The 12,318-nt window shown below is 57.1% G+C and overlaps 2 protein-coding genes across 2 annotated transcripts; both read right to left on the reverse strand.

Annotated features, from left to right (window-relative positions):
* Nucleotides 1–949: 949 nt before the first annotated feature.
* On the reverse strand, nt 950–6,141 carry REXO2 (RNA exonuclease 2). The gene is made up of 7 exons (XM_058819057.1): nt 5,995–6,141; nt 5,808–5,891; nt 5,481–5,558; nt 3,164–3,275; nt 2,527–2,635; nt 2,252–2,305; nt 950–1,352 (listed from the first exon to the last, which is right to left on the reverse strand). Exons 1-7 carry the CDS (start codon nt 6,124–6,126, stop codon nt 1,223–1,225), a joined length of 699 nt encoding a protein of 232 aa, XP_058675040.1. The 5' UTR covers nt 6,127–6,141; the 3' UTR covers nt 950–1,222.
* A 153-nt stretch (nt 6,142–6,294) lies between these two features.
* RBM7 (RNA binding motif protein 7) lies at nt 6,295–8,965 on the reverse strand. Its single transcript, XM_058819056.1, has 5 exons — nt 8,827–8,965; nt 8,488–8,650; nt 7,902–8,004; nt 7,658–7,724; nt 6,295–7,374 (listed from the first exon to the last, which is right to left on the reverse strand). The coding sequence occupies exons 1-5, from the start codon at nt 8,920–8,922 to the stop codon at nt 6,985–6,987; spliced, it is 819 nt and encodes a 272-aa protein (XP_058675039.1). The 5' UTR covers nt 8,923–8,965; the 3' UTR covers nt 6,295–6,984.
* Nucleotides 8,966–12,318: the final 3,353 nt, after the last annotated feature.

Raw genomic sequence — 12,318 nt, forward strand, 5'->3', positions numbered from 1 at the left:
CTTGCTGTTCCTCCCCCCAGCCCCTGCTGCAGGAGGGAACTTTGTTTCCAGCCCAAAATAACACCCGCTTTGGTGGGGTTTATCTGTGCTCTGCCAAGTGCGTGACAAATTTGTACTAAAATGGAACCTCAAACGATGCCAGCACAGAGAACCACGAATGCTATTGCATAACACAGGAGACGAGATAAAAATCCTCCATACGGCACCGTTACTTCAGAAGCAAGAATAAACAATATTTAAAAATGTATAAATGCAGGTGGCATATTTTCCTTAAAAAATGTTTCGAGAAAAACAAAAGCATCTTAACAAGGAATAAAATATGAAAAGCAGAAGTAGGTCAGAAAGAAGTCAAAGGAAGGAAGGAAAACTAACAACATGGAAATGAAAGACAAAGTGAATTCTGGTGGCACGTGGCTGTGATGTGGGTCTGGGGAGCTGCTGGGACAAGGGTGAACCGTGCATCCTCAGCTCCAACACATCCCAGGGCCCCAGCAGCCCCACGGGGATGCACCCAGGCACCTCTGCAGGTGCTGCCTGTGGTGGATAACCCTGTGCAGGGACGTCCCTCAGCTCTGCCCTGCTCCAAGCCTGCCCAGCCTCTCTGGAATTGCCAACTTACCTGGGAGTTGGTGACACAGGAGAGAGACATTTCACAGACTCATTTATTTGCCCCATTAACCATTTTAACGGCCTCTCTGCAATAACAGTCATTCCCAGGGCTGGCAGAGCAGGTGTTCCAACAATCAGCAGGATTGAGAAGCCCTGGATGGCCGTTATTATTAATGCCCATAATAAAAACATGCCTGGGAGCTGCACGCCCGCGCTCCATTGCACCCTCCGCTTCATGGGCCGGCAGCTCCCACTCCAGGACAGCCCAGGGGAGCAGCAGCAGCGTGGGGAGCACCAAAGAAAGGCTGTCCAAAACCACCATCTTTCAACTGACCTGTTTTATTGTGTCGTGAAAGACTGCACCCAAAAGCAGGTGCAAGGAGTATCAAACAGCGTGTTTTACCTGAACATCCGAGCCCGGCGCTGCCGAGGCCCAGCGTGCCCATTCCCCGCTCAAACTGAAAAGCAGCAGCAACTCAGGCTTCTGTCTGCATTGAACAGCTGGTAAGAAACAAGGTAACCCAGGGGGCAGCTTCCCAAGAGACTGGCAAACAAAAGAAAACCAGGAGACGCATCTAGTGTGTGCTACGGGCTGGTGTGGCGGGAGGGGAAATCAGCTGGCAGCTTTGTCACTTTCCCCATTCTCAATCAGTTTCCTTTTCTTCTCATCCGTTTTCCTCTTGAAGATGTGGTCTCTGTAGAACTGGAGTTCTTTGATGCTTTCCCTGATGTCATCAAGTGCTCTGAAAGAGAATTAAGGAGGGTTTCAAAGAGCCGGGGTACATCTCCAGCTATGCCCACATCCTAATGCCACTGAAAACTTCCAGGCTGCAGGAAACCAAAATGATGCACAGGAGGGTGCATCTGTCAGGCATGAAAATAACACTCATTGTCTCAGGGAAGCAATAGAAGTCCAGTGGTGCCAAGGTGGCAGGGAGTAACTCACAGCTGATTCGTTTATGTCAGCCTGGGACGCAGCTGCTGGAAACCAGCATTGGCTGTCAGAAACAATTCCACCCGAGGGAAGAGCCAGGGCTCCAGAGAGCTGCCCAGCTCCAGCCAGGGCACGCTCAGGGCTCAGCTCCCTGCAGCAGCACATCAACCACGGCTTCAGCCAGGACCCCTGTGACAGCCAGCCCTCCTCCTCCTCCTGTGTGTGCACCAGAGCCTCCCTCCTGCCCAGCACGGGCACATCAGAGTGGAGCCACAGAGGCTCCCTGGCTCCTTCCTGCCACCTCTCTGGCATATTCCAAGCTCAGGAAATAGGCACGAGCAGGACTCTCACCCCTCCATTCACAGTTCTGAAATTTTTGTGTTTCTGTGACCACCTCTGCCCAAAAAAAGGGCAGATAACCCCCATTAAGTGACTGTTTGCATGGTCAACAAACATGCACTTTGAAGAGCAGAGTGAAACAGAAGGGCTGAGGAAACTTCTGGTTCTCTGGGTTTTAATAATCCCTTTCCCTACGCTATCTAGGCTTTGGACGGGAGAATTCAAACATCTGACAGGGTGCAGAAGCCATCTCCACCTGCATCAGCCCCAGGATGCTGGAATTCACAGGGAGCCCCATATCCTGCTCAGGAAGAGCAGAGTTCTCTGCAGGACCAGCCCTGCTGTCAGAGACGGAGGCACAGAGCTCACCTGTGAGAAGCAGCCTTCTTTGGTGCAAACTCGTATTCCTCTGGATACCAGCGCCTGTGAGCACAAGAATTGCCACTTAGAAAGAAAACTGGGATGCAAAGGCATGCCTGGTGGCTGCTGCAGGTTTGTTACACTTGGTGAAGGAACCCTGGTTTCACTGACACCAAGAGAAGCCACGGCCCTGCCAGTCCCCCTGCTTGATCTGCAGAGCCCCAGCACCACAAATGGGCACCCCAGGGGTATCTCTCAAACCACTTAACTGGGGGAACACTTACCTGCAAAGCTCCTTGACAGTGCTCACATCAATGATCCTGTAATGAAGGTGCCTCATGAACTGTGGCATGTATTTGTCAAGGAATTTCTTATCTGCATGAACAGAGTTACCTACAAAGACACAAACAAGATGTTTCTTCAAACAGAAGAAAACAGAACAACATGGAAACGAGCGGCAGACGGAGCGAGCTGGGAGAGATCACAGGGGAAGAAAAGCCATTCACAAGCAGCTCATTTATCCCATTTTCTAGCAAATATGATTGTAAAGGTTTGTCAGATTTTCATTGCAGGATCACACGGGGTTTAACACTAATACCTCTAGTAATTCCTCTGTTACTACTCCCACAATTTGTGTCACGCAGATAAATATCACAGAATTGTGCCAACATCGGGTTTTTTGCCAAGTGAAAGTGGCCATTGGTATTAATTCCACTCAGCACCTGTCCCAAGATCATATATGAAATATATTAAATATATGAAATTCTGGGTAACAGGACACCTGGAAGATCCTTATTCAGCCTTTGGCTGCATAGCCAGGGAGGAACAGAGCACAGAAGAGGAACCCGTGCCTGCCCCACGTGCCAGGGGGTGCTGGGAGTGCAGGATGGATGGATGATGTGCAGACAGAAGGTGCCTCACCTGCGAGAGGACAGAGCCCTGGGGGTGTCTGCTGCCGCACGAAGGACAGGAACTCGTACTCTGCCTGCTGCAGCGAGATTTTACTCTCCTTCACCGCCTTAGTAAGGCCAGACTGCAAAACAGAGCCAAGCCATAAATCAGAAACACCCTGTCACAGACACTGCCAGGAACGCTCCAGTTCTCAGGTAAATGTTTAACTCTGCAGTGAAAGGTCAGCCCTTGGAGTGCTGCTGGTCCCCCAGGTGCCTCCTGAACTCTGCACCTCAGTCCCTGGGGCACCCCCAGCCTCTGCTCTCCCCAGGGACCTCCTGCGTGGGAAGGAAATCCAAGGCAGGTAAATAGTGCTGACAGCACTGACCTTCCTGTGTGGTTTGGGACGTTTTCCTTCCCTTTTTTTGATTCCTTTGCTCAGAGCTCTTTCCAGTTACCAAGATGTGAGGCGTTGTTGATCCACCTGCACATCCTTGAGCCAGCAGAGCGCTACCTCCCCGCACATCCCTGCTCCAGGAGAGGCACTCACCTCCCCAGCAGGGAGCAGCAGCTACCAGTGAACACAAATAAACAGGATCCTGCCTTCAGGCTTCATCAAGATTCCTATAAATCAGAAAAGTTCCTCCCTGTTTTTTTTTTTTCAATTGCTAAATGTCAAATCCTCTCCAAGTGTTCTCAGTGATTTATTTCCATCTGGCTACGCTATATATTTCCACGACTGTGCAGCAAAAATCTACTTGACAGATCCAAGTGGTGGTTAAAAAATTCATTATGTGGCAGCATTTTCATCTATATTCTAATTGCTTCTCTTCTCTTAGTCAATTAAAAATAAGTAGCTCCTCAGGAGCAGCAAGGACGCATGCTTCCATCTCCAATTCACTCCTGAGCCGAGGCTGAGCTGGAATCCTCGACTGGGGCAGGGAGAAGCACCCATCACAGTAAATTAATATTCATTTCTCAAACTCTTGCTAATTCTTCCCAGGGAGAGCAAGATGCCGAAGGGGGAGGAGAGGGGGGTTATGGATGTCTTAAAACTTCAGCCCTTAATTGAAAACTAACTTGAACTTCAATTCATCATCAGGGACTGGAAAATCCATTTGCTCTCTTGCTGCTGGCAAAGAGGAACCTTTCTTTGGTGGCCCAAAGAACTAAAAATAATCTCTTGCTGCAAAAGTGAAGCTTTCAGTTAAAAAATCCACAAGGCCTACAGGGCTGAGGGGACAGGCAAAAGCCTGGAGTCCTGTAAACATGCACCAGAGTCCACAGGGAGAAATCTGCCTTTGACTGGCTCTGGACTGTTCTGCACCAATCCTGCACCTGTTCTTATTCAGGCATTCAAGCTTGACCTCCCCTTTCCCCACTGGAATGATTTTGAATTGTTTTATGCAAGACCCCATCAGGAGGAGCTGTCAGAATTTGAACCCAGCCCAGCCTGCACCAGGGCTCCCACAGAGGCAGGAGGTGGCCAGCAGCTCTGTGTGGGGACCAAGGAACCAAACCCCAATTGTCCCACTGGGAGAAAGGAGGCTGAGGCCCTGCCCTGCGAGATGTGAGCCAGAGGCACATCCCTGAGTGACAGATCCTGTTCTGCCCCCCTGCCTGCTCCAGCCCTCCCAGGGGAGCTCACTGCTGCTGCTGTGCTGATGCTTCCAGCTCCCAGACCAGGGAGCAGCTTCCAGCACTCTTCCAACTTATCAGAAACCAGGCTGCAAAGCACAGGCTGCTTTAGGCAAGCTGGAAGCTGCAGGCTAAGGATCCCTGAGAGCAGTCTGAACCCTGCCACAGATGACTCGTGAGACCTTGGGCAAAACACTCCACACAGGCTCCTCAATACAAAATAAGAGAGACACTGTCTCCTGTCTTTGAACCCCTCTGTGTGGCTGCGAACTGCTCAGCACAGGAATTGTCCCTGCTGAGGCAGCTGTACTGCCGCTGATCTATCAGAATTAATCGCTCAGAACCTACACGTGCTGCAGCTGATCACTCAGGATTTACACATCCTGCAGCCGAACTCTCAGAATTACACGTCCTGCATCTGATCTCTCAGAATTACATGTTCTACAGCTGATCTCTCAGCATTACTCGTGCTGCAGCTCATCTCTCAGCATCACTCGTGCTGCAGCTCATCTCTCAGCATCACTCGTGCTGCAGCTCATCTCTCAGCATCACTCGTGCTGCAGCTCATCTCTCAGCATCACTCGTGCTGCAGCTCATCTCTCAGCATCACTCGCCCTGCAGCTCATCTCTCAGCATCACTCGCCCTGCAGCTCATCTCTCGGAATCACCCGTCGCTCCCACGGCGGCCGAGGCCGAGCAGGGTTTTTACCTTCCCGTGATGCTCCTTGCACCACTCGGACATGCTCTCCAGCAGCTCGTCGGGCTGGTTGATGATCAGGTTCGGGCCCTGGCGGGGAAGGGAAGCACAAGGTAATGGCACAAGAAGTTTAGGAGCCCGTGGAAGTTGGGTGCCGAGCGCAGGCGGAGGCGGGCAGTGCCGGCGGCAGGCACACCGCGCACCGTGACGCAGCCCCGCGCTCCGGTGCGCTCCCACGCTCCCGGTGCGAGCGGCGATCCCGGCGCGGCCGGAGCCGGGACCCCGGCGTTCCTTTGCTCCAGCATCGCCGGGACTGCCCGCGGGGCCCGCGCGGCTCACCTCGGCCAGCACGTTGAGGTCGCAGTCGGTGATCAGACACGCCATCTCCAGGATCTGGTCCTTCTCCACGTCCAGGCCCGTCATCTGCCAGGGGCGAGCGGCAGCGTCAGCGCGCCCGGGGCCCGCGCCCCCCGTCCCGTCCGCTGCTTCCCCGCGCCCCCCGCCGCCCCGCGCCGCCGCCCCGCACCTCCAGGTCCACCCAGACCATGCGCTGCCCCATGTCGCCGCCGGCCATGGCCGCCGCCCTCCGCCGGCCCCGCCACAACCGCCCGGCGCAGATCCGCAGGCGGCCCAGGCCGGCGCGGCCGCCGCCCAGCATCGCCGCCGCACTACAGCTCCCGGCGACCCCCGCGCCGCCGCCTACGCTCCATAGGGGTGGATGCGCCGCAAGGGCTGCTGGGAGATGTAGTCCACGGTGGCCGGGGGCGCTCCTGCCGTTACCGGCGCCACGGAGCAGCTCTGCTGCCCCGGCCTCAAAGGCGGAGGTTCACCCAGGGGCTTTCCCCAGGGAGACTTTTAATGTTCTTCAAAACAATACTGTATTTCAAATGGACAACGGGGAATGGGTTCATATTGAAAGAGAGTAGGTGCGAATTACATAGTAGGAAAAGATTCTTTACTGTGAGAGTGCTTAGGAACTGTAACAAGTTACGCATAGAAATTGTGGATGCTCCATCACTGGAAGCGTTCAAGGCCAGGCTGGATGGGGCTCTGAGCAGCCTGGCTGGTGAAAGGTGTCCCTGCCTCTGGCAGGGGGTTGGAGTGAGGTGATCTTTAATGCACCTACCAACCCAAACCAAAATGTGATTCTGTGACTGTATAAAAAACACGAGGAATGTTACAGATGTCAGGCAGCATCTGTCCCACCTCAACTCTGCTTAAAATGCCAGACCCTTCCATCTGACACAGATGTTCCTTTCTCCTAAAAAAATACTAACAGCACTTATCTGTGACACAATGTCAGTGTGGTGGTTTCTCCATGGCTTCCCTACCCCGTGAAAAGCCCTGAAGTGTGCGTTAACACATTTAATACTGAGACCGGAGTTTGGCAGGACTGCACTGCTGGTATTTTTACAAACACTAAAAGGTGACTTCACTGGGGGGGTTTTTGGGGGGTGGGGGGTTTGTACACGTTCTCAGTGAGAAACAGGTCACGTTTGCTTCGCCCTCGAGTCCCTCAGTGGCGCGCCGAGTGCCACTTGGCCTCTCTGTAGCTGTCCCTGCGGTGCTCGTAGCTCCAGCCGTCGCGGTGCCTGTCCTCGTAGTGCTCCTCGCGGCCCCGGTAGTGGTGCTCGCCCTCGCGGCCCCTCTCCTCGAAGCCGTACTCGTCGCGCTTGCCGCGCCCGTACTCGGGGCCGCCGTCCCCGAAGCGCTCGCGGCCGAAGTGGCGCCCGTCGGGGCTGTAGGGGTGGGCGCCCAGGCGGGCCTTGCGCGGCCCCTCCAGGCGCCGCGGCCCCGGGGAGCCGGGCAGGCCGTGGAACGAGTGCGGGTAGCCGGGAGGGGCAAAGCCGGGCTGCTCCCCGTACTTGCCCCCGAACTGGGGCTGCTGCCGGGCCGCGCTGTTCATCTGGAGGGGAAACACAGACAGGGGGCTCGGTGTGGCACGCTCACTGCCTGGGGGAGTGCCTGAACCAAACCCCGGGCTGGCCTCCAACCCACAGTGCTCACACCAGAACCTTTACACTGCCCAGAGCCTCCTCCAACCCACACTGCTCACACCAGAGCCCTACATCGCCCAGAGCCCTCCCAGCTGGCCCCCTCTGTGCCAGGAGCTTCACATCATCTGCAAGTGCCATTCCAGCCCTCCAGCAGTATATTCCCACCAGCTGTGCCCGTGAGTGTGCACGTACCACCGCTTGTCTCTGCAGGCTCGACGGGTACCCCGGTGAGCCCATGCCATCTGGAACCCTCTCATACCTGCAGGGAAAACACAGCAGCAGTGTCAGCCTTAAACACACAACAGGGCATCTACATCCCACTGGTGCTCCCTCCACGGGAAGGAAACGCCAAACTGCCCTTGGAAGTAGGCAGGAACACAGTGAACCATGCAATGTCTGCCTCCACTGCACACTCCTGTGCTGGCCACACTCGTACCTGCTGCAGTTGGATGCTGGCTGAGGCATCCCAGGAAGGCTGGTGCCAGGAGCTCCGAGCTGGGAACAGGATGGATTGATATCCTGGGCTGCATGACTGCTCCCTGCGGAGAGACAAATAATTCAGGAGACCCACAAACACCAGTTAAGGAAATGAGGTGTGAAGTGAACTTGCAGAAAATCAACACATTTTGAATTGGCTCTCAAGTTTCGTCAGTGATCTGCAAAAGCACTGCAATCTTAGTTCCCACCAGAAAGGGCAGAGATATTGTAGCCAATGTGCCTCATTTAACCACGATCAGATGCGATTTTTGCTGCTCGTATAATTTAGAGCAGATCTTGGAGGTGCTGCAGGATTATCCAATAAAAACCCACAGAGAAGGCTCAGCCAAGGGGTTACACTGGCCATGAGAGACAGGAGGTCCCTGGTCGAAGCACCGGGACAGGAGGATGTGAGGGAAGCAGAGCCGGCAGGTGAGGGACCCCTTGGTGAGAGGCTCCTGCAATTTACCCGTGACTGCTGCAGGCTAGGGCAGCTGACAGCAGTTCACGTCCCCCTGCAAAGGGGGTGAAGGTGTCTCCGGTACCTGATCGGAACTGGATGCGCATGGGCCGCCCGTACAGCTTGATCCCGTTGAGCAGCCGCAGCCCGTACGGCACCGACTCCTCGTGCTTGAAATTGACGAAGGCGAACTGCTTGGGCCGTCCATCCCGGTCCTTCGGGATCTTCACGGTGATCACGGGCCCCGCCTGGCACCGGGGGCGAAGGCGTTAGGCAAACACCAGGAGGCAGCGGCCGCCGCCGCGCACGTGCGCCCCGCCGAACCCTGTCCCGCGGCGGCCGCCGTAGCCCCGCCGGCCATGGCGGCCGCGGCCCCCCCGCCGCGCCCTCCCCCGGTACACGCAGCGCGGGCGCCGGGCGGTACCTGGTGGAAGAGCTCGAAGATGAGCTCCTCGGTGACCTTGGGGTCCAGGTTCCCCACGAAGAGCGTCCGGTTCGCCTCGGCTGCCGCTGCCCCCATGGCCGCGCCGGGATCTGAGCGCGCGCGCCCCCAGCCGCTACTCCCCCCCTGCCCCGCGCGGCGCTTCGCGTGACGTCACCGTCACGTGCGTGCGGGGCCGCCCCTTCCGGCAGGGGCGGGGCCACGGGGACGGGGCGGGGAACGGGACCGGGAACGGGGCAACAGGAACGGGGCAATGGGAACAGGAACGGGGCAACAGGAACGGGGCAATGGGAACAGGAACGGGGCAATGGGAACAGGAACGGGGGAACGGGAACGGGGCAATGGGAACAGGAACGGGGCAATGGGAACAGGAACGGGGGACCAGGAATGGGGCAATGGGAACAGGAACGGGGCAACAGGAACGGGGCAATGGGAACAGGAACGGGGGAACAGGAACGGGGCAATGGGAACAGGAACGGGGCAATGGGAACAGGAACGGGGCAACAGGAACGGGGCAATGGGAACAGGAACGGGGCAACAGGAACGGGGGAACGGGAACGGGGCAATGGGAACAGGAACGGGGCAATGGGAACAGGAACGGGGCAACAGGAACGGGGCAATGGGAACAGGAACGGGGCAATGGGAACAGGAACGGGGGAACAGGAACGGGGCAATGGGAACAGGAACGGGGCAACAGGAACGGGGGAACGGGAACGGGGCAATGGGAACAGGAACGGGGCAATGGGAACAGGAACGGGGCAACAGGAACGGGGCAATGGGAACAGGAACGGGGCAATGGGAACAGGAACGGGGCAACAGGAACGGGGCAATGGGAACAGGAACGGGGCAACAGGAACGGGGGAACGGGAACGGGGCAATGGGAACAGGAACGGGGCAATGGGAACAGGAACGGGGCAACAGGAACGGGGCAATGGGAACAGGAACGGGGCAATGGGAACAGGAACGGGGGAACAGGAACGGGGCAATGGGAACAGGAACGGGGCAACAGGAACGGGGGAACGGGAACGGGGCAATGGGAACAGGAACGGGGCAATGGGAACAGGAACGGGGCAACAGGAACGGGGCAATGGGAACAGGAACGGGGCAATGGGAACAGGAACGGGGGAACAGGAACGGGGCAATGGGAACAGGAACGGGGCAACAGGAACGGGGCAATGGGAACAGGAACGGGGGAACAGGAACGGGGCAATGGGAACAGGAACGGGGCAATGGGAACAGGAACGGGGGAACAGGAACGGGGCAATGGGAACAGGAACGGGGCAATGGGAACAGGAACGGGGCAATGGGAACAGGAACGGGGCAACGGGAACGGGGCAATGGGAACAGGAACGGGGGAACGGAAACGGGGTAAGGGGAACGGGAACAGGGCAGTGGCAGCGGGAACGGGGCCATGGCAGCAGGGCAACGGGAAAGGGAACGTGGACAGGACCGGGGCCTCGTCACCACCGGCTGCTGTGGGCGCAGGACCCGGGCGGGACGGGCCCCGGGAATCCCCTGTAATTAACGAATAATGGGCAATGAGCCCCGCTTGCGTGGGACAGTCGTTGATGCCGCACGTGCGGCGGCCCCGCTGTCGCGACAGCGCGTCCGTGTCACGAGCTGCGCCCCGGTCCCGCCTGGCCGCCGGTGCCGGGGTTTGTCCGGTTTGTCTCCCCGTTATGGGCACGCTGCCGTGGAACGGAACGGTGTGATCGCCGGGAAGAGCCGGGATGCGGGCTAAACCCGCGGATGGGATGGGGGAGCGGGGCAGAGCCCGGGGGGTGCGAGGGGACACGGGGGGTAACCCCGGGGCTCCTCCCGGGCTCGGTCCCGCACGGCCTTCCCGGGGATTTCACTCCTCCGAGGACTCCGGGAGGCATCCTCAGCTCTCCCCAGGCACTGCAGCCCCCTGGGCATCCCAGAAGATGCTGGATGTGAAACGGGCGTTCTCCATCTGGAAACATTTTGAGAGGGGCAGTTGAGCCTTCATTTTTCATTAGATCCCCTCGCGTTGCAGCAGATCCGATTTCCTTGTTAATTGGGTGCTGTTCATTTTCTCCACTTCATTACTTGCCGCCGCACCTAGAATTTATATCCATTTGGTTTAATCGCGTTCGCCTGGTTAAATTCCAAACAGTCACTCGTTCAGAAAGGGAATTATTACCTCGCTTTGCCAGGACTTCCACTTTGCCTTAATTTCCCTGGAGCCTCGTTTACCTCGCTCTGCCTGTTTTCCCTGCCTGGGTCCCCTCGGGCCTGGCTGGGAGCAGGCGATGCCCGTGCCATCGTGGCTCCTTCCATGTGCCATTGTGACCATCCTGGCCATTGTGGCTCATTCCACGTGCCATCCTGGCCATCTGGCTCGTTCCATGTGCCATTGTGGCCATCGTGGCTCGTTCCACGTGCCACGGCCCTGGCCAGAGGCAGGAAGGAGCGGGTGGGCTCAGGCATTGCCTGGCACAGCCTCACCCAACCCAGGCTTGAGAAATCACAGTGAGAGAACAGGAGCCCCGTCAGGTGCTTCAGAGATGCTCCTGGAGTCCTGGTGTGTTTGTTTGTGCCACTGTTTTGTGCCCTTTTTGCTCTTCAGAGGAGCAAAGTGCAAAACCAGGAAACTTTTGCTTTGGGAGGAGAAGCCCATTCTTTGGCTGCCTGTTTTCACTCTTAATGAGCAGGCATTTGGAAATATTGCTGAGATTTCATCTAATTCACTTGCCAGTTTCAACTATATAGAGGATGGGGGTGGTGTACTTATTCAGGGAGTTTGGAGATTTCTTTGCATCACCTTCTTCCTCAGTTTCTCCTGCTTTTCAGCCCACCCCTCCCTGGCAAGAAAATGCAAAAGTAAATAGATGAAGACTCATTCTGTGGATATTTAGCATCTGTGCCTGCGGGCTCCTGCCTGTGCCTGGTTGGTGAGGGCAGTAGGACACCAGCCTCAGTGTCCCCTTCCAGCTCACATACACATTTCACCACTGCTTTCCACTCCCAGCTGTGGCAGTTCTGCTCGGTGTAGTCCGAGGTGATGATCTCCTGGAAGTGCTCACAAGCAGGAGCTGGTGCATGGTGGGGCACCAGCTTTTCCCCACAGTAATCGCTCCGGAGCCGCCCGGAGGGGACAGGGACGGGGACGGGGACAGGGACAGGGACCGGCGGGCACCGCTCCCTTAGCTCTCAATCTCTGCCGAGGCTTTTTTCCGCAATAAATGGCTTCGGAGCCACCCGGAGGGGACAGAGACAGGGACAGAGACAGGGACAGGGACAGAGACAGGGACAGGGACCGGTGGGGACGGGGACAGGGACAGAGACAGGGACAGGGGCAGGGAGAGAGGAACGGGGACAGGAACGGGGACAGGGACAGGGACCGGCGGGCACAGCTCCTCGCCATCCCCGCCGCACAGAGGCAGCAGAGCCCCGCGCTTCAGCATCGCGCGTCCCGCAGCATCTCGTCCTCCTCCCACTCGCCCAGCTGGA

The sequence above is a fragment of the Ammospiza caudacuta genome, chromosome 23 (assembly GCF_027887145.1).
Source record: "Ammospiza caudacuta isolate bAmmCau1 chromosome 23, bAmmCau1.pri, whole genome shotgun sequence".
Classification (NCBI taxonomy): domain Eukaryota; kingdom Metazoa; phylum Chordata; class Aves; order Passeriformes; family Passerellidae; genus Ammospiza; species Ammospiza caudacuta.